Below are 20,806 nucleotides of genomic sequence, written 5' to 3'. Positions count from 1 at the left end.
GAGAAGTGTGTTCTTGGCAGCATAAGTTGAAGGTCTGAACAGAGGGCTACCTACCTCTATACATCCAACTAATTATAGGTTCCATAGATATTCATGAGCTGCCTGCAGTCCCTAACCATCATGGGTAATATTAGTTAACATTGTGTTCAGTACATATAACAGAAACTAGACTATAATGGCTTAAATTAGTAAGGTTTTCATTTTTCTTACATAACAGGAAGTCAAGATGGAGACAATTTAGGGCAGGAATCACAGTTTAGCAATTCTCTCGTCTTCCTGCTCTATTATCTTATTGTCCTCATGGTCACAAGTTGTTGCTGAATCCCAGGACATCAAGAAGGCAGAAAGACCAAAAGCCATGTTACGAGGCTTTGTCTTTTAATTTGGGGAGGGAACTCTCCCTATAGACTTCCATCTATATGTTTATATAGATGTATTATATCTCTCTATATATATGTGTATATATATATTGGCTACAGCTGTGTTGCACAGCCAGCCCTACCTGCAGAGGAGTCTTTAGGTAGTAATCAGGTATCTTTGAATATCTTTAGGTAGTAAAGAAATTTGAATATCTTTAGGTAGTAATCAGGTTGTGTTAGTAAGAATTAAGGGGCTTATGTGTATTGAATAGGCAGCTAGCTGTGTCTGCCACTAGGACTTTTTTTTTAATATTAAAAAAATTTTTTCCAAGTTCCAAACAAAAAATTTATAAATAAACTTGTAGAAAGTAACCTATATATTTTTAAAGATTTTTTTGATGTGGACCATTTTTAAAGTCTTTATTGAATTTGTTACAATATTGCTTCTGTTTTATGTTTTGGTTTTTTGGCTGTGAGGCATGTGGGATCTTAGCTCCCTGAATAGGGATCAAACCCGCACCCCCTGCATTGGAAGGAGAAGTCTTAACCACTGGACCACCAGGGAAGTCCCTAACCTATATTTTAAATGGGACTACCTATATATGGCACTTAACCACCAATTATAACATAATTTCTTTGGGAAGAATCATTTTGTGTCCCACTTCACAAACATAATCCCTTAATATAGTCTTAGGTAGTGATATGGAGAATTCTTCCCATTCCTTTATTTAACTGGTTGTGAACTAAAAAAAAGTCAGGACAGTTAGCTCCCTGGACATTGCATTCAGTGAAAGCACTTTAGGCCTGGCAGTATCAGTAGTGCAGCAAAACGAGGGTTTCTTACTGATTTAGTGTGGAGGATGGCAGAATAAGAAGAGGTGGAGGAAGGGGAGAATTAGTATGAAATATAGATTATATTTTGGACTCAGTGGTTATTAGTTCACTTTTTGTATCTGGGAATAGGAAGCCATGTGTTGATAGTAAATGATTATATTAATGGAAAGATATCAATTTTTCCAATTGATATTCATCACATTGACTTTTTTCCCCTTTCTTTTTGAAGGAAATATAATAAAGTTTACTGGATCACTTATTTTAGGGTAAGTGTCAACTGTGAAATAATTACTGGCTTTATGATACTACTGTTTGAAATCTCAGTGGAAGTGATTTACAAGTAGCATGGGGCACTGGAAGGGTACAGATTTTGGAATCTATAAACATGTGGATTCATCCCTGGTTAATCACTGGTTCTACCACTTCAGTGTTGTCTTGATCCGGTTACTCTAACTCCTGAGGAATGTTTTCTCTTGGATCGAGGTGTACGATGGGGATTCTGCCCATCTGGCACTGTTTCTCTGAGGGAAGCACTTGGCATGTACAGAGCAGGCACTCACTAATTAGCTTTCACACACCTAAAATCACATCTTGTGTTAGGTTATAAAGAGGGTGAAGAAGGTAAAAATCAACTATAGTCAGAATTACTTTTGAACATCCTTTAAGTCACCATAAAGCTCTTATGAAAGGAAATTGAGATTGACTGAGAAAACCAATAGATTGACACTCTCATCTCATGCTGTCTCAGAGGCACATGCTTAATGATTGGAGTGACTATCTTCCCCAAAATCGTTATTTTTCATTCTCTTTTCTTTCCTTTTTTTGGGGGGGCGGAGGATATATATGTTAAGTTTATGTCTAATACTGTTCTAGTGTTTTTGTTAATAATATTCTTTTTCATTAGTATAAATATAAAATCAACTCTTAGATGCTAAAATGATAAAGGAAATATATTTGGCATTTTATCCAAATACGTACATTTCTCCATGACATTGTAAGGTAAGACAAAACATATTTAGATGATTTTTTCTTTTGACTCATTCCAGGCAAAAGATAAATGTATATTCTTTTCTATAGTGCAATTTCTTTGTTTATATCACAGTTATATTCAGGAATATAGTGAAAATTAATCACAATTTCTGGTAAAGAGTTTTGTCTTTCATGGAAAGCATGATAAAAATACTGAATAGATTTGTTCTTTTTGGCTGCTCAGATAGATTCCCCAGGAGAGGTGATGATTCTTGAGAGCTTTCTCTCTATTCTCTGGTACTGGCCAGTGTCTGGCCTTTCTGTCTTACTTGCTTTTGCTTTAGGGTGGGAGGCTCAGAAAAAGACTTCATAAAACTGTGTGTTTCTAAGTTGTGAATCCAGACAGAGTGCAGCCTTTGTGTCTGGATTTAGTGTAGGTCAATCTGATTAGGGGAAAATCCTTCATTTTAGGATACACAACATTGTATTTCATTTTTTTTTTTCTTTCCAGTTTTCTTTTTTTTTTTTTTTTTGGCTGCACCGTGCAGCTAACAGGATTTTAATTCCCCAAACAGGGTTGAACGCGGGCCCTCGGGAGTGAAAGTGCGGAGTCCTAACCACTGCATGGAATTACAGTGCAGTAATACAGGAATTCCCTGTATTTCACTTTTTAAAAAAATATATATTTATTTATTTATTTTTGGCTGCGTTGGGTCTTCTTTGCTGTGCGTGGGCTTTCTCTAGTTGCGGTGAGCGGGGGCTACTCTTCCTTGTGGTGCGCGGGGCTTCTTATTGCGGTGGCTTCTCCTGTTGTGGAGCACTGGCTTTAGGCACACAGCCTTCAGTAGCTGTGGCTCGCGGGCTCTAGAGCACAGGCTCAGTAGTTGTGGCGCACGGGCTTACTTGCCCCGTGGTATGTGGGATCTTCCCAGACCAGGGTTCGAACCCGTGTCCCCTTCATTGGCAGGTGGATTCTTAACCACTGAGACACCACTGCGTCCCCTGTATTTCACTTTTAATATTTGATTTTAGGTATAACTCTTAGGAGAGGAGACATTTTTATATGCTGGTGATAAGGAGTACAAATTGGCTAATCTTTGGAAAAAAACAGTTTGGCACTATCTAGTAAAGTTGAACAATATATATACTTTCAGAAAGTCTGCAGTTTTACTTCTAGATATGTATCCTAGAGGAACATATACACATGCATACAGTGTAGATGTATACAATGTGTAACAGTATTATTTGTAATAGACTCAAGCTATCGATAGAAATTCCCTAAATTGCCCGTCTGTGGTAGAATGGATAAATAAGTTGTAGTATAGCTATACAATGGATGAATCACATACCATGTGAAAATATAAATGCATGAACTCCAGATACATGTAACAACATGGATGAATCTCACAAACAGAAGGTGAACTAAAGAATACATACAGTGTGATTTCATTCCTGTGAAGTTCACAGACAGACAAAACTAAGCCCCGTTGTTTAAAGGTTCATGTTTAGGTGGTGAACTATAAAGAATAGCAAGGATATTACTATAATAAGACCCAGAATAATAGTTAGCTATAGAGATGAGAGAGTGGGTCAGGATCAGAGAGGGATGCACTGTGGGCTTCTAGGTACTGTTAATGTTTTTTTTGCCTGGGTATGGTATTGCAGCTATTTATTATTTGTAAGCTGAAATGTGTGTATACATTTATACATATATATGTATAATGTATGTTATATGCTCATTACTGTATATACGTTATGTTTCCCAATAAAAAAGAAAGAAAAAGTTCTACAAAAAGCTTAATAAAAAAAAGAGTGGCTCCTGTGTTATATTTAGATCATATATTTATGATGAATTTTTTGTTTCTTTTTAAGAGGTTCTTTATTTATTACATATGAAGTTCTGGCCTTGAAGAAGTCTTTGACATTAGATACTCAAGTGGTAGAAAAAGAAAAAATGAAGTCATATATATATGTGCACACAGTTTCTTTAGATAAAAGAGAAAATCACGGTAAGTTTATGGTAAAGTAATCCCATCTTCGTGAAAAATGGAAGCTACTTATTGAATTTAAAAATGAGTATTTAGAAAAAAAAAATGAGTATTTAGGAATGTAAATTGATACAAACACTATGGAAAACAGTATTGAGATTCCTTAAAAAATTAAAAATAGAACTACAATAGAACCAGCAATGCCACTCCTGGGTATTTATCCAAAGACAATTCTAAAAGATTATGCACCCCTCTATTCACTGCAGCATTATTTACAATAGTCAAGATAGGAAAGCACCCTAAGTGCCCATCAGTAGATGAATGGGTAAAGAGGATGTGGTACATATATACAATGGAATATTACTCAGCCATAAAAAGGAATGAAACCTTGCCATTTGCAACAACATGGATGAACCCAGAGGATATTATGCTAAGTGAAATAAGTCAGAGAAGGACAAATGCTGTATTATTTCACTTATATGTGGAATCTAAAAATAAAACATGAATAAACATAACAAAACAGAAACAGAATCGTTTCTACAGAGAACAAAGAGGTGGTTGCCAGAGGGGTGGGGTGAGGGGAGGAGAGAAATAGGTGAGGGCAGTTAAGAGGTACAGACTTCTGGTTACAAAATAAATGAATTATGGGTATGAAGTGTGGGGAATGTGGTCCATAATTATGCAATACCTTTGTATGGTAACAGATAATAACTGGACTGAGCATGGTGATCATTTTGAAATGTATAGAAATATGGAATCACTGTGTTGTATACCAAGAACTAACACAGTGTTGTAGGTCATTATACTTCAAAAACAAACAAACTCATAGAAACAGGGATCGAGTTTGTGGTTACCAGAGGTGGGGCATGTGGGGGAAGGGGAATTGGATGAAGGGGGTCAAAATGTACAAACTTGCAGTTATAAGGTAAATAAGTACTAAGGATGTCATGTATAACATTAATAAATATAAATGTAATTAACACTGCTGTATGTTATATATGAAAGTTGTTAAGAGAGTGAATCCTAAGAAGTTCTCATTACAAGGAAAACATTTTTTTTCTTTTTCTTTGATTTTGTATCCATATGAGATGATAGATGTTCACTAAACTTGTTGTGGTAATCATTTCATGATGTTTGTAAGTCAAATCATTATGCTGTTTACCTTAAAGTTATGCAGAGCTGTATGTCAATTGTATTTCAGGAAAACTGGAAGAAAAAAACTATAAAAAATAAAAAATGAGTATTTAAAGCATAATATTAATAAAATAGGTTCAGCTAACTCTATGAATCACCAAACCCTATGAGAACCAAGTTCCTAAAGAATTAATTGAAGATAAAATTTTGGACTTTCATATTTAACCCATATTTGCAGCTCTCCTATAACTAAGTCAGGTGAAGACTAGCCAGCTTTTTTTTTTTTTTGCGTTACGTGGGCCTCTCACTGTTGTGGCCTCTCCCATTGCAGAGCACAGGCTCCAGACGCGCAGGCCCAGCGGCCATGGCTCACGGGCCCAGCCGCTGCGCGGCATGTGGCATCTTCCCAGACCGGGGCACGAACCCGTGTCCCCTGCATCGGCAGGCAGACTCTCAACCACTGCGCCATTAGGGAAGCCCTAGCCAGCTTTTTTAATCTAAACTTGGAGTTCCTCACCTTCATGAGACCTGTCGGTTTGGAGGCTTGTCCTCAGTTTAGCAAGCATAAAAACATGATTTTGTCACTTAGCTCAGAGGTATTTTTGCTCTAAGGCATTTATTCATGCACACTAAACTCATGAGATGGATTCACAAGTATGAATACCAACTTATTTACAGAGGGAAAAAATCTGTCGTTAAGGCTGGAAAACCTGTCTTTACTAGTCAGAACACTCCCCTTCTCCATATTTTGGTCACATGGAAACCCAATTAGTAATCAGATGATTGCTTGGTGAACATGAGATTTTGGGGCAGAGGAGTGTCTTTTCATCAGGATATGGGTAGCTTGGGGAGTCATCACACTAGATTTACAGCTGCCTGTTCTACACTGTCAGCCAGAATAAGCATGCCTGTGAGCACTTTACATTCCCTGAGTGGGCAGGTTCTGCTGCTCCCCTGTCTACAGCTATATGTATCACCACTCTCTCCTGTTTGTGTTTATTGTTATTTCACCTTCCTATTTCAACGTGCTTTTATCGTGTGTTACAATTTCAATTACACAGATAATTTTTATAGCATGTAATTTACCTATATAGTAAAGCTTAATCTCATTAGTAAGGTATCTCTAAATTTCACTTTGAGAGTGGTATTTTTAAGTGACATTTTCCTGAATGTAGTTAATCCTATGTTGTATATGAGGATTTTTGTTAGTTTTAGTTAGTGTTTTTGCTTTTGATTTGTTTTTACTTTTTCGCTGACTAGGAAAGCAGTGTTTTTTGGGGGATCTAGAGTTCTGTGTTCCCATAATGGTTTTAGTTGCTTTAAATAGTGACAGTAAGAAGAGAAAGATGCTGTTTTATGTTTTCTTTTTGAAAAAATTGGGGTTTAGTTTATACATTTTTTTCTTTGAAGTATTGGAGCATACATAGCATTAAGAGTACCTACCTGGTTTTATTTAAATTTGTAATCATTTTAGGAATCACCTACCAGGCAAGAAAAGAGCTTCACAAAGCAGTAAGAAAAGTATTGGCAACATCAGCCAGGATATTACGGGGTCCATTTGCTGGTAAGTATCACATATTTAACTGAGACTCCTTATCAGTAATCTGAAAGTCATTTGATGATCAACCTGAGATTTTTTTCCCATTTCTTATACTAACATTTATTATACCTATGGAAAATTGAGGAACATGATTCTGTTGGGCTATATTTAAGGGCTTGATGCCTTGGACTGTTTTCTTCCTTCTGTCTTTATGGATGCATTGTTGTTTGTTAGATAGTTGTAAATAAATATTGAGACTCTTGATGAATATTTCAAAATTTAAAATTTGTTAGAAAATCACTCCCACGCTTTCTCATAATGAGAATATTGCATCAAAAATGTAGATTTCACAATCAGGCAAATCTGCATTGTGAAGCTAGCTATAAAAGAGCTGACCTGATCTCTTTAAAAAGTTGGCATCATGAAAAAAAAAGGTGGGAAAACTTTCTAGGATTAAGATACTAAAGAGACTTAATCAAATCCTGCTTTATAAAAAACCAGCTCTAAAGATATTTTGAAGACAATTGGAAAAATTTGAATATGGAGTTGGAATGAATTTTAGATGATTGGGCAGATTTTTGTTAGTATTTTTGGGTGTTAAAATGGCATTGTGATTATATAGGAGAATGCAGGCTTATTCTTAGGAGATGCATGTTGAACTATGAAAGGGTGGAATGTCATTATTTCTGCGCCTTTCTTTCACATAGTTCAGAAAAAAATATACAATCATCCTGGGGAATTCCCTGGTAGTCCAGTGGTTAGGACTTCACGCTTTCACTGCTGAGGGCCTGGGTTCAATCTCTGGTTGGGGAACTAAGATCCCACAAGCCATGCAGCATGGCAAAAAAAAAAAAAACAAAAAAAAAAAACCACACTTCCATATAGATTAAGCAAATATGGCAAAATAATAACATTTATTAAATCTAGTTGTGGTAAGCATGTGGATGTCAATGTCAATTGGATGTCAATTATTCTTTTAATCTATCCCATATGCTTGATATTTCTCATAATAAAAAGTTTTTTAGGGAAAAGGAGCCAAAAAAAAGATCTCATTGTGAAAGCAACATAATATATAAAACAAAAGCACATACAAAATATATGTAACAAATAAAACAAAATAATATGACAGAACTGAGAACAAACCTATCAGTCATTATCAACACCTGGAGATGGATATAACTTTCCTATTGTAGATTTAAAATATTTATAAATTACTGTCTTAAACGTGAGGATGAAAATGTTGTTTTAACTGTTCACATTGTCTTTTTTTTTTTTTTTTTTTTTTAACAAAGACACCTTTAGTACAATTGACATAGAAGATCACGAATGTGCTGTGTGGCTGCTCCTGAGGAAAAGTAAGTCCGATGACAGAGCAGCACGACTGCAGGCTGTGCAGGAAATGGCAGAGACCCGTCACTGGCATGGTAATGAAACCATCTGAACACATGGCACACCGTCAGCTAGCTCTTGATTTCTGATGTAAAAGAGAAGGGAAGGAGATACTAAGGAAGGAAAATAATTCAGGAAATATTAATATATGTAAAAAATATTTTCAAAAAAATTTAAAAGAAACTCTAGTGATAGAGAAAGTATAAAACCTGCTGGCCTGGTAGTCATATTGTGTTTGGTAAGAACACCCTCAAAACTGAGGTAGATATATTTGTATAACTTTCTACCAGAATGAACTTTTACTTGATTGGAGAAACTCTTGATTCTGATAGTTATGGCCTAATGTGTCTGTGTTTTTTTTGGTTCCTATTTAATAAAATATTTTTTAATTGCTGGCTGCATCAAAGTTACATTTGCATTCACTTTGACAGTCTGTTTGGCTTTAATACTAATACTTGGTCAAATGTGCCTAATTTGCGTGTGTATATTTGTTTTTTAAGGAAGATTTTAAATATTTAGTTGTATTTAAAATCGCAAGTTCTGCAGTAAAAGTACATGAGCAAGAGATCAGATCTGCTCTGAGTACAGGGGCTAAAGTACACTTTGTTAGTAGAGTCATCTTGTAAAAATGGGTAAACAAAAAAGAATGTTTTCAAAGAAAAATTTAGTCTCAGAATAAGATCTCTGTCTTCATACAAGTTAATTAGTTTGATTGAGTGGTGGCTATAATAATTTGTAATGTAAAAATAAGCTTATTTAATGCGAGTGGAGACTTAGAATAAAAATCTGATCTGTTTCAAAATCTGCCTTCCAGGACTCCATTTCAGACGTCTACTGTATCAGAAAAATCAAAGTTGGAGCCCTGGCATGTAGATTTTTTAAAAGTTCCCCACTTGATTCTGAAGAACTCACCCAAGTTATATAGTGCTATTATTAAAAAATGTCTCCTTCAGTGGCTGCAGTTTTTTTTTTGATACATGTCCTTAGTCCATTTGGGATGCTATAACAAAATACCTTAGACCGGGTAGCTTATAAACAACAGAAATCTATTTCTCACAGTTTACTGGAAGCTGGGAAATATAAGATCTGGGTGCCAGCAGATTCTGTGTCTGGTGAGGACTGAGGGAGCTCTCTGGGGTCTCTTTTATAAGAGCACTAATCCCAGTCATGAGGGCTCCACCATCTTGACCTAATCACCTCACAAAGGTGCTACCTCCAAATACATTGGGGATTAGGTTTCAACACATGAATTTGGGAGGGACACAAACATTCAGTCTATAGCAATACATAAGAATGGAATGGTGAAATCATGAAGGCTAAAACAAAGTACTACTGTCTGGAACCTCAGATTATTCATGGGCTTCATGGAATGTCAAAGCACCATGTAGGTACCAGAGGATGACAGATTTAAACAGAACTCAGGTTTTTTGAGTAGTGATCAAAATAGCTTTTGGATGATGGAATTTTTTTTTTAAGGAGAAGTTAAATTGGTTCTGACCTATCAGTTTTCACATTTGAGGTTTATTTTTCTCAAAAAGGTTAGTTTGTGATATATCTAGATATAGGTTGAGAATTATGAGATCAGTCATGGAAATGTTGGATATTTAGCTTACGGTATTGTAAATGCAGTTGCAGTTAGAAAAAAAACTGGGAAATTTTGAATTACAAACTTGTCGTTTAAAAGTTAAGTTGTTCATTTAACCTTTGAAACAGCCATAAGCTAATTTGGGTACTCGCAATATACTTTTACAATAGATTACCAGTATAGGATAATTGCTCAAGCCTGTGATCTGAGAACTCTTATTGGTCTGGCACGAAGCAAAGATAGTGATCTTCGTTTTTTTCTCTGCCCACCTCCTTTGCCATCTTTAAAAGAAGTAAGTAAATAAAATAATCCAGTGAGTAAAAAATGTTTAATATATCATCTTCACTTCGGGTGCAAAATAACCATTCAAAAAGCAGTTTGTTGGCTACTTGTCACAAGCAGGTAAACTAGGGTTTAAACCTGCAATTGTAGTTTCCATTCCAAGATTTCTTGATTCCACAGGAGGTGCTATTTCTCCTAAATTATTTTCCCCTATGTGGAGTCGGGAGTCTCTATACACCAGAGGGTGGCTTCTTAGCATATCAGCATCCATAAATTGGTCCTTTGTTCTAAGGTTGCTATAGAACAGTTTTTCTCAACACTACTGACATTTTGGGCCAAGTAATTCTTTGTTGTTGGAAGCTGTTCTGTACACTGTAGCAGCATCCCTGGCATCTACTCATTGGATGACAGTAGCACCCCTGAGTTGTAACAACCAAAAATGTCTCAGATATTGCTGAATATTTCCTGGGGTGCAAAACAGTCTCTGGAGAACTACTACGTATAGATATTAATGTACTAATATACATGGATATTAATTGTTAACTACTAATATAGATATTAGAGCATGTTCCTTGAGTGCTTTTCTCAGACTTTTCTAGAAAATGAAAATCTGAAAACTTGCAATGCATTTTTGAAAAATAGAAAAACAAATTATTCTAGATATTAGTTATTAGAAAAAATCAGATAGGAACAAGTTCTGCATATTAAAAAGCCAGCTTTAGTTAGAAAGAATGTAATAATTCATTTTGAGTCAAGATGTGAAGTAGCCTATGAGGTGAAAATCTTGAGCTATGCTTTGCAATAGGTCTTTCAGATTGAGTTAGCAGACATGAAAGTATAGAATTCAAAATTAAATGATTCTCTGCTTACCAGGGTGGTGACTGTTTTCAAGACTAAAAGCACTGATTTACCTCTCCTGTTTTGTTTTGGCTTTATTCTTTGGGTACTTTTTGTTATACTCAATTGTGGAGTTTAATTATGAAAAATTTCTTTTCCTTTATTTCAGGATTCTTCCGTTGAAGAAGAGCTCAGACAGTTGCTGGCTTCTTTACCTCAAACAGACCTAGATGAGTGTATCCAGTATTTTACATCTTTGGCTCTGAGTGAAAGCAGTCAAAGTCTAGCTGCTCAGAAGGTTAGTTCATTTATTCATTCAGTAAATAGTTTTGAGTGCCCACTTTTCCAAGATATTGTGCCAGGGACTCACACTTAGAACTTCAGAATAGTCATTCATCCATGAACTGAATAAACATACTGATTCCTGGTTGTGTGCCACACAATGGGCTAGGTGTTCAGGATAATGGGGAGACAGGTAAATAAACAAAGTCACAGAGTGTGTAAGAGGTTACTCTAAGAGCCCATCACTCTGTTTAAACCATAATTCAAAAAGAGTCATGTACCAAAATGTTCATTGCAGCTCTATTTACAGTAGCCAGGAGATGGAAACAACCTAAGTGTCCATCATTGGATGAATGGATAAAGAAGATGTGGCGCATATATACAATGGAATATCACTCAGCCATAAAAAGAAATGAAATTGAGTTATTTGTAGTGAGGTGGATGGACCTAGAGTCTGTCATACAGAGTGAAGTAAGTCAGAAAGAGAAAGACAAATACCGTATGCTAACACATATATATGGAATCTAAGGAAAAAAAAATGTCATGAAGAACCTAGGGGTAAGACAGGAATAAAGACACAGACTTACTAGAGAATGGACTTGAGGATATGGGGAGGGGGAAGGGTAAGCTGTGACAAAGTGAGAGAGTGGCATGGACATATATACACTACCAAACGTAAGGTAGATAGCTAGTGGGAAGCAGCCGCATGGCACAGGGAAATCAGCTCGGTGCTTTGTGACCACCTAGAAGGGTGGGATAGGGAGGGTGGGAGGGAGACGCAAGAGGGAAGAGATATGGGAACATATGTGTATGTATAACTGATTCACTTTGTTATAAAGCAGAAACCAACACCATTGTAAAGCAATTATAGTCCAATAAAGATGTAAAAAAAAAAAAAAGACCATTTTAAAAAGGCTTCATGGGGGCTTCCCTGGTGGCGCAGTGGTTGAGAGTCCGCCTGCCGGTGCAGGGGACGTGGGTTCCTGCCCCGGTCCGGGAAGATCCCACACGCCGCGGAGTGGCTGGGCCCGTGAGCCATGGCCACTGAGCCTGCGCGTCCGGAGCCTGTGCTCCGCAATGGGAGAGGCCACAACAGTGAGAGGCCTGCGTACCACAAAAAAAAAAAAAAAAAAAAGGCTTCATAGGAAGTACTCTGAAGTCGCATCTTGAAGAATGAATAGTAATTGACAAGGCTTTAAAATATTACCTCTATGTTGGTGATACCTAAATTCAATATCTCTAGCCCTGTGTTCTCGTCTAAGCTCTAGATTTGAATATTCAACCTCCTTCTTGACGTCTCTACTTGGATGTGTAATAGGCATCCCAACTTTACATGCCAAACCCACCCACACTCTGCAAAGCTCTTCCTCCTCTAGTCTTTTTCATTTTGGTAGAGGGCAGAGCACCCACCTAGTTGCTTAATCTAAAGCCTAGGAATTCTGGATTCCTTTCTTCCAGGTTCACCTAATCAGCAGTTACTGTGAGCTGTTCCTTCAAGTATACCTTGAATCCCTTTGTCTCACCACCTTCACTGTAGCCACTTACTCCTGGCCACCATCATCTTTTCTTCGTAGTGTCCTGTTCATCTTGCTTTCTCTTCTTCCTTTCATTTAAAAATAATTTTAGAGTCTCTTTCATAGTCTTTTATTATTTCAGTTTATTGGGGGTTAATTCCTGTTTGTGGTGGCACAGACTCCCCCTTATGTTACATTGTAGATTAACATGTGTTAATCATTTTTACTGTGAGCTTATCTTTAGCCAGATTGATTGTTTTCTATGGGAGTCCCAAGCACCTCAGATTCTAAATTTATCTCTACAGAGCAGTTTTTGTGTTTGCTTCTTTTGGATACCCTAGGAGTTCACTGTTAGGGACTAGTTTTTTATATTGATTCCTTAGTTTGGAATTTCTGTAGCACATAGGTAGTATAAATTCAGATATATCTATGGATGGCAGAGTCTTAGGATTGTGATTTCTCACTCAAAGCCCCAAGCAGAAACAGGCTTCTTGTTGCTTTCATGGGCTGCTAGGCAGAGTTTTTCTAGACTTTCTTATAGACAAGGAGGCAATCTTTCCAAGGTTCTGCCTTTATATAGGGATCTCAAATCTAGCTCCCATAGAATGTGAGACTCAAAACCACACCTTCTGCACTGAACAAGTGTTAAAAGCCTATCCTGAGGTGCCTGCAGGAATTTTACATCATCAGCTATGTGCTTATTGCTTCTGCTGAATGTTCTGTTTTCTATTCTAGCACCCAAGGGTTTCCCTTTATTTATTTTTATTTTCTTTAGAGCTTGATTTTGTTTTATTTCATTTTTTTAAAAGATTTATTTATTGTTTATTTTTGGCTGCATCGGGTCTTAGTTGCGGCACGCGGGATCTTCGTTGAGGCATGCAGGATCTCTCATTGAGGTGCGTGGGCTTCTTCTCTAGTCGTGGCGTGCGGGTTTTCTCTTCGCTAGTTGTGGCATGCAGGCTCCAGGGCGCATGGGCTCTGTAGTTTGTGGCATGTGGGCTCTAGCTGAGGCACACGAGCTCAGTAACTGTGGCGCACGGGCTTAGTTGCCCCGCGGCATGTGGGATCTTAGTTCCCTGACCAGGGATTGAAGCCGCGTCCCCTGCATTGTAAGGCGGATTCTTTACCACTGGACCACTAGGGAAGTCCCTGCGCTTGACTTTGTTTTAAAATAGCTTTTGTTATTTATTTATTTATTTATTTTTGCTGCACGTGGGCCTCTCACTGTTGTGGCCTCTCCCGTTGCGGAGCACAGGCTCCAGACGCGTAGGCTCAGCGGCCATGGCTCACGGGTCCAGCCGCTCCGCGGCATGTGGGATCTTCCTGGACCGGGGCACGAACCCGCATCCCCTGCATCAGCAGGCGGACTCTCAACCACTGCGCCACCAGGGAAGCCCAGCTTTTGTTATATTTTATTAAACATGTTTGTCATGGGAGGTGCTCACTATGTCAACTAAAGAAAAACACACAACCTAAAGTTGTGAGTTAAGTTTTATTCAGGGGACCTTACTTAGGACTGTAGCCCAGGAAACAGCGTCTCATATAACTCTGAGGAACTGCTCCATAGAGGTAAGGAAGGAGCCAGAAATATTGAATTTTGTTGGAAAAAAAAGCCACGTAGTTGAACATCATAGATTACTGCTAATCACAAAGAACAGACATCTCAAGTTAATGATTTTATGTAGGGGAAGATGCAAGAATCTGGGCTCACTGAAATTATTCCTTAGGTATGTACCTTAACCATCTAGGGCCAGTATTGAGCACAGAATCTTTCACATTTCCCTCCGTCCTGAATTCCCCTCAGGCACACAGCGGGTGGGGGTGCTGCCGTGGCTGAAGGCTTGATGGCGGGCGCCTTGTTTGTTTTCTGTAATGGCAGGCTACGTTCTTTGTCCACAACTGGAAGCCAAGTTCACCATCTTGCTGGATCCAGAAAGCTTCCTTATCGCGTCTCCATCACCTCTGTGAGCTGCAGACACCACATCAACCTCTAGCCTCCAGTTTACCTCTCCAGTTCTGTGTCCTCACAGCAGCCAGGGTGACGTTTTAAAAACACAAGTTAGATCCAGTCATACTCCTGCTTGAAGCCCTCCAATGGCTTCCCATTACATGTTAAGTCTGAGCCCTTTACTTTTTGTGATCCAGGCGTGGACTGGCCCTTGTTTACTGCTGTGCCTGCCCCTGTGGGTGGTGAGAAGATTGACAGGAAGGTGCCACTAGGCACAGTTACAGAGTGTAAAGTTTGTTTGGTGGCAAGGAGTGTGAAAACTGAAGGAAACCATGCATTAGGTGAGGAAGGCAGTGTCTGCAGTGTCATCAGAGCTCTGAGTGCTCCACGGGGAAGCTCCACTCCTTTGGAATAAGGCTGCCTTCAGATGGGAAAAGGCGCCCCTTCTGATGGCGGTGTTGGTGTTCTCTCCCCACATCTATTACTCCCATTGACTAGATGTAAATACCTGGCAGACAACTACCCACACACAGCAGAGGGCTTCTGAGTGAATCAAAGCAGCGCCCTAGGCGTAGCATCCCAAACAGACTCCAACTCCGGCCCGCCCGAGGGTGACTACTGAATGCCATTAGTCTTGTGGTACCATTTCAGCAAGACTTTTGTCTTCGTAAAATATCTCTTATATCTCTAAGAGAAATCAAAACAAATTATTATCACTATTACTATAATAACTAATCAACTCAGTGAGGAGAAAGTATTTTATCAGCAAAACAAATCATAGTATTTTACATTCTTTTACCAATTGAATTGCCAACTAAAAATTGGCACTCACCATCTGCCTCTACAAGGATTAAGTCACTGGCCACTGCAGCCACTGACCATCAACACACCCTGAAAGGAGTTCAGGGCGGAGATCGGGAATGAGGTGCTCGGTGCTCTGGGAAAAACTGGCAGAACAGGCCTTCAGATAGTTAGACATTTTCAGGAGAAGATTTTATGAGCCCAGGTTCTTGCATCTCCTCGTATCTAGAAAAGCACTGAAATCGTTAGTGGTGACAACTGCTCCTCGTGATGAGCAGCAAGCCTCGGGCAACATGTGTGCTTGACAGCACGTCCCCCTTCTCTAAAATCATACACAATACTGACCTTTTCCCCTGACCTCTTCGGAGCACTTCCTCCAAGCTGTCTGAGACGCTGTCTCCCTGGGCTATCGTCCTCATTTTGCCCCAAATAAAACGTAACTCACAACTCTCACGTTGTTCATTTTTTTCAGTCAACAGAATGATTTATCTTGTCCTCATCTCTGTTTTTATGAAAAATTCGGGACATATCAGTAGATATGACTTCTCTAGTACACTTTTTATAATTCCTCCTTTCGACCATGTCTTGGAGTCGCTCCAGTGAAGTGTAGTCATTGTTTTCCTTTTGATGCTCGGAGCGCCACTGCCTGGCCACCAGAACCTGTTCCTTAGGCTGACCTCATTATCCTTTTAAATTCCATCCCCAAGGTGGCAGTGAGAGCACCTTTGTTTTCTGAGAGTAAGATGTCCCTGGCTCTTCTTGATTCTCCTGCCCTGCAAAGAGCGTCCGCTGCTCCTGCAAGGCATCCCGCCCACTGCCCTCTCCCACTGCTGTCACTCACTTCTCTCCTCACTCCCGTGCCAGAGCTCCTGGTACCTGGCCTGATGTTCCTCATTTTCAGCACAGAAGATGTTCTGCTCATTACTATTCAGTTACCATCCCTCTGCCTTTGATAGTGTTCTGTCACCTTCTACAGTGTTTCCGTACCTTTTGCTAAGTGAAGAGGAGAGTGGTTGAATACGCTATGCCACTTCTTTTCTGCCCAGAAGTCATGGCCTCAGCCTGCAGTTTAAAGAAGGAGCACATCTTTAGTTAGTTTAATATTGAAATAAATGTTTAATTTCCATTCTGAGGTTCCGTCTCATCAGATCAGTAAGCAACTCCATCGTAGTTACTCTTATTTCCCCACCCCCTCCCCAGTTGAGTCAGGCTCTGGATTTTTTTATATGCCAGTAAGTTGGGGATGAAGGAGTGGGAGGGGCATCCATCTGGCTTTTAGTGATCTGATCAGTTTATGACAAACCTGTCCCGTGATAATCCCCAGGCTCCCTTCAAGTGGAGTGAGCTGCTTCTGTACAAAACTGCTCACGTGAAGAGCTTCCTCTGGGCTTTGGCAGATAGCCTACAGTTATGATCGGGTTTAGAGCAGGGCTTCTTAATCTCTGTACTCCCAAAGTTGCATCCCTTTGGTGATTTGGTAAAGTCTATGAACTCATTTCTAGATGCATAAAATACAATTCATAGCATTACGTGGGAGACCAATTATATTGAAATATTGTTATCAAAATAAAAAACTTGTAATATAATTAATACATGTACTTCAATTTCAAACTTAAAGAATTGCAACAATAATACATTTCATTAGATTTGCCAATCGTTCATATTTTATCCCATTTGTTTTATCATTCCCCATTTACTCTCCCTCTTTCTATAGATATATTTTTATATGTCTATTTACACACATTTGCTGTTTCCACCCTGAACCTTTTGAGAGTTAGATGCAGTGTCGATTTTAGGTCACCAGTGTGAGAATGTGCAGTTGGCATGCAAAGGAACGATGAGCATAATGTTCCTTTCAGATAGCTGCAGCAAGTGACATGCGGTGCGGAAACAGCTGCGCTTTCTGTTGAGAGTCACACAGACTGCAGCTGTTTCTGTGGTTTATTGTCTGTGTTTATAATTGAATACAATGAAAAGTTTTAGTTAAGTGTTAGGAAGATAAAGATGTAATTTTTTCCCAGCCAAGCTTACTTCCTCTCTCCCCTGAATTCTATCTACCCAGACCCTTAAGGATGACTTGGGTTACAAACTCATGCTTTACAGTGAACGTCATTTACGCCGTTAGTTTGCACAAGTTGCAGAGCTCTAAGGTTGTAATTTTTTATGAAGAAACACAGAGATTAGCTCTCACACATATTAAAACAAAGGGACCCACAACCACAGCTAGAAGCAGTATCAAAACTCCCCATCCTCCCTGCGCCCCACCCACCCTGGCAGTGATTTGCCTTCCCTCCTTTTATTCTTTCTGTTCATTGGGAGAACTGGGTCAGTGAGAGTGAAAGCACTTCTCCCACATCTGTCACCTCCTCCCACATCTAAAGCCTTGGTAGCTGTCCAAGATCTGCCTGGGAATTTGTTGACTGCAGTTCTGGTGGGAGGTCGGGGGACAGGCCAGGGTGGTCCTTGGTCTTCTACTATCCCAGATATAACTATCAAGATCGCTCCTTCTTTGATGTCAGGATCCGGGTTTCAGTCTGGTTTTGGTTTTTGTTACCATCTGGACACTCCCCATCAGTCAGCTTGTCTCCAGTTTCAACACTGGTTAGAGGACCTCAGGTGAACGTGACCTAGAGCCTAAGGATGCAACCAGGGATGCAGAAGTTTGGACATTTTAGATTGTGATTTCTTTTTGATCTAATGTGGCAAACTGCCTGGAGTCAAGAGAACAGTGGGTATGGTGCATTGAAATGATTTCCCATCATAAAGCTTTTGTGGTCTTGGCTAAGGACAATCCAGCTAAAATCTTGCATTTCTAGTATTATCATCTTCCCTTGTAATTTCCCAGAGTCTCTCTGAAATCAGCTAAGCCATTAAGGTCTGAAGTCCTTGCATCAAGACACTTCTAACATCCATCTGCATAAGTATAGCAATGGGTTGTGATTGAGAGGAAGATGCCAATAGATGGGGTTTAAGGATGGGAGATTTCTTTAATGCCAGAGGATTTGGAAACCTACAGAGATGCTTACACAAAACAGGAGACTATGCCGCTTGCTTTCAGAGGGATGGATAGGCTTCCAAGGTTCTGCAAGTTCCTCATGATGTACAGCTGCGCAGATCAAGGATTCCTTCTGTTGGGATGAACCCATCATTGTCATCTGCGAACTCCCTGTACCTTCCCTCCTTCCGACTTTGGTTATGGGTAAATCTGCTCATCAGGTGTAAGTACAGAGACAAAGCAAACCCAGCTCATTTCTAAGTGTTTGTAGGAGAATAGATCATTATTTTCAGACATTGCGTCTCTTAGCAGCCCTCAGCATCAGCTTGCCTGACTGTTTCTTTACCACCTTTCTGACCCTCCCCTCCCCTCCCTCCCTCATGCACACTGCACCAGCCACACTGGCCTTTTCTTTCCATTCCTTAAACTTGCTCATTGTGTATCTACTTGTGTTCCCTCTGCCTGGACTGCTTTGCCACTGGCTTGTCACATGGCTGCCTCCTTCTTGTCCTTCAGATCTCTGCTTGTCAGCTCCTCAGAGAGACCTTCCTCTTTATCTCAAATGTTTGTTGCATTTATTGCCCTTCATAGCATTATTCCCATTCTGTAACTATTTTATATATTTATTTGCTTGCTTATTTGTTTTTCTCTTCTGTTTTTCTCTTTCTTCTTCTGATTTCTCTTATAATCTCCCCAGTACCAAGTACAGTACCTCAGACACAATATGCTCTCAATAAATATTTACTGAATAATGAATGGATGAATCATGACATTGCTAAAAGAGCCAGCTGTACACAAACTTATATATACTTAAATAACAACTGGCACATTTCTGTTGTGAGTCAAAGCATTTGTGTATGACAAAGAAAAAACAGAGATAGCTCTAAGGGTTATGTTTAATTGGAAGGTAGATTATATGGTAAGAAAATACCTATTATGTATTAAATTATTTGGCTGGTATAAACCTGTTGAAATGCATTGGAAAAATACCACATTAACTCATAGTAACGTTGTGTCTCTGAGTATCATAATAAGAAAATGATACGTAAAAAGCTTTGTTATACACCTATAATTCATATATAGTATGGATATAAGTTCTTTACTAACTTGATTAGTTGACATTTCCTTTTATGCTTTTATTATTATCGTTTCCTTTTAATTTTTATGCCTTACCCATTATTATTATTTTTAACATTGTCACTCTCTCCACCTCTTCCTCTGGATTTCTTTGATCCTTAAGAAATTGTTTTTCAGTATATCTTAATCCAGTGATAAAGAAGCAGTACCCATGTATATTGACTTTTGTGTTAGGAGTTAGAAAATACTTTGTATGATCACACTATGAATTTATACATTTTATTTATTGCTTTTTGCGTATGCTTCCTACTGCCACACAATTTGGCAGTTCATAAATAACTTAAAGCTTTGCCAACAAGGATAAAATTGAACTGCACTCTTATATCCCACTTTAAAAATGATCAAGAAAAAGGAAAATCCTGGATCGTTTTTCTCTTCCTTCTCCCTGTTCTTTCCTTGGAACATTTAGGTTGGAAAGAGGTCAGATGATTTGAAGCTGTGATGTAAGGAGAGGGGTTTGGGGGAGGCAGGTTGTGGTGGTAGGTTTTTAAGAAAAATTTCCCACCCCCCAAAGCCCACCAGTCCACCTTCTACCCTTATCTCTGCTGGAGGAGGCAAGGACTGTCAATGAGTTAGTCCTTCCCAGTCCTCCATTTATTTTATTTTATTATTTTAAAATTTTATTTATTTTATTTATTTATTTTTGGCTGCATTGGGTCTTTGTTGCTGCACACGGGCTTTCTCTAGTTGCGGCAAGCAGGGGCTACTCTTCATTGCAGTGCGGTGGCTTCTCTTATTGCAGAGCACAGGATCTAGGCACGTGGGCTTCAGTAGTTGTGGCTCATGGGCTCTAGAGTGCAGGCTCAGTAGTTGTGGCACATGGGCTTAGTTGCTCTGCGGCATGTGGGATTGTCCCGGACCAGGGCTCAAACCCGTGTCCCCTGCATTGGCAGACGGATTCTTAACCACTGCGCCACCAGGGAAGCCCCCAGTCCTCCATTTAAATAGCATGAATCTTTGAGATCCAAGCATGTTTAAACTCAGAAAAAAAGAAGATTATTATATCAGAGAAGACAGCATGAATAAGAATTATAGAGTGGCCAAACATTTTGAACATTTACTAGGTTTACTGAACCATGAACCCTATAAATTAACTCAGAACGCAGAAACTTATGGACTGTATTTCCTACAGGAAACACTGGGCTTTATATATACATTTTTGAAAGACACTACCTTGTAGTTGTCCTCTTTTGCCAGCAGGTGGTCTGTGTG

General features: G+C 39.1%; 1 protein-coding gene across 3 annotated transcripts in view; it reads left to right on the top strand.

The window, feature by feature from the left end:
• The window catches only part of SERAC1 (serine active site containing 1), an 87,528-nt gene that overhangs the window by 43,417 nt on the left and 23,305 nt on the right, over positions 1–20,806 (top strand). For all 3 annotated transcript variants that reach the window (XR_009558845.2, XM_030853061.2, XM_060283880.1), the window contains exons 3-8: positions 1,423–1,459; positions 4,035–4,171; positions 6,759–6,848; positions 8,117–8,248; positions 9,969–10,090; positions 11,087–11,215. Coding sequence is in view for 2 of the 3 variants with exons in the window: in XM_030853061.2 (XP_030708921.1) it covers positions 1,423–1,459; positions 4,035–4,171; positions 6,759–6,848; positions 8,117–8,248; positions 9,969–10,090; positions 11,087–11,215 (647 nt within the window). In the remaining variant the exon portion in view is untranslated. The remainder of the gene's footprint in view (positions 1–1,422; positions 1,460–4,034; positions 4,172–6,758; positions 6,849–8,116; positions 8,249–9,968; positions 10,091–11,086; positions 11,216–20,806) is intronic.

The sequence above is a fragment of the Globicephala melas genome, chromosome 14 (genome assembly GCF_963455315.2).
Source record: "Globicephala melas chromosome 14, mGloMel1.2, whole genome shotgun sequence".
In the NCBI taxonomy this organism is placed as follows: Eukaryota; Metazoa; Chordata; class Mammalia; order Artiodactyla; family Delphinidae; genus Globicephala; species Globicephala melas.
The sequence above is the reverse complement of the archived record's forward strand: the minus strand, read 5'-3'. Positions and strand labels throughout refer to the sequence as shown.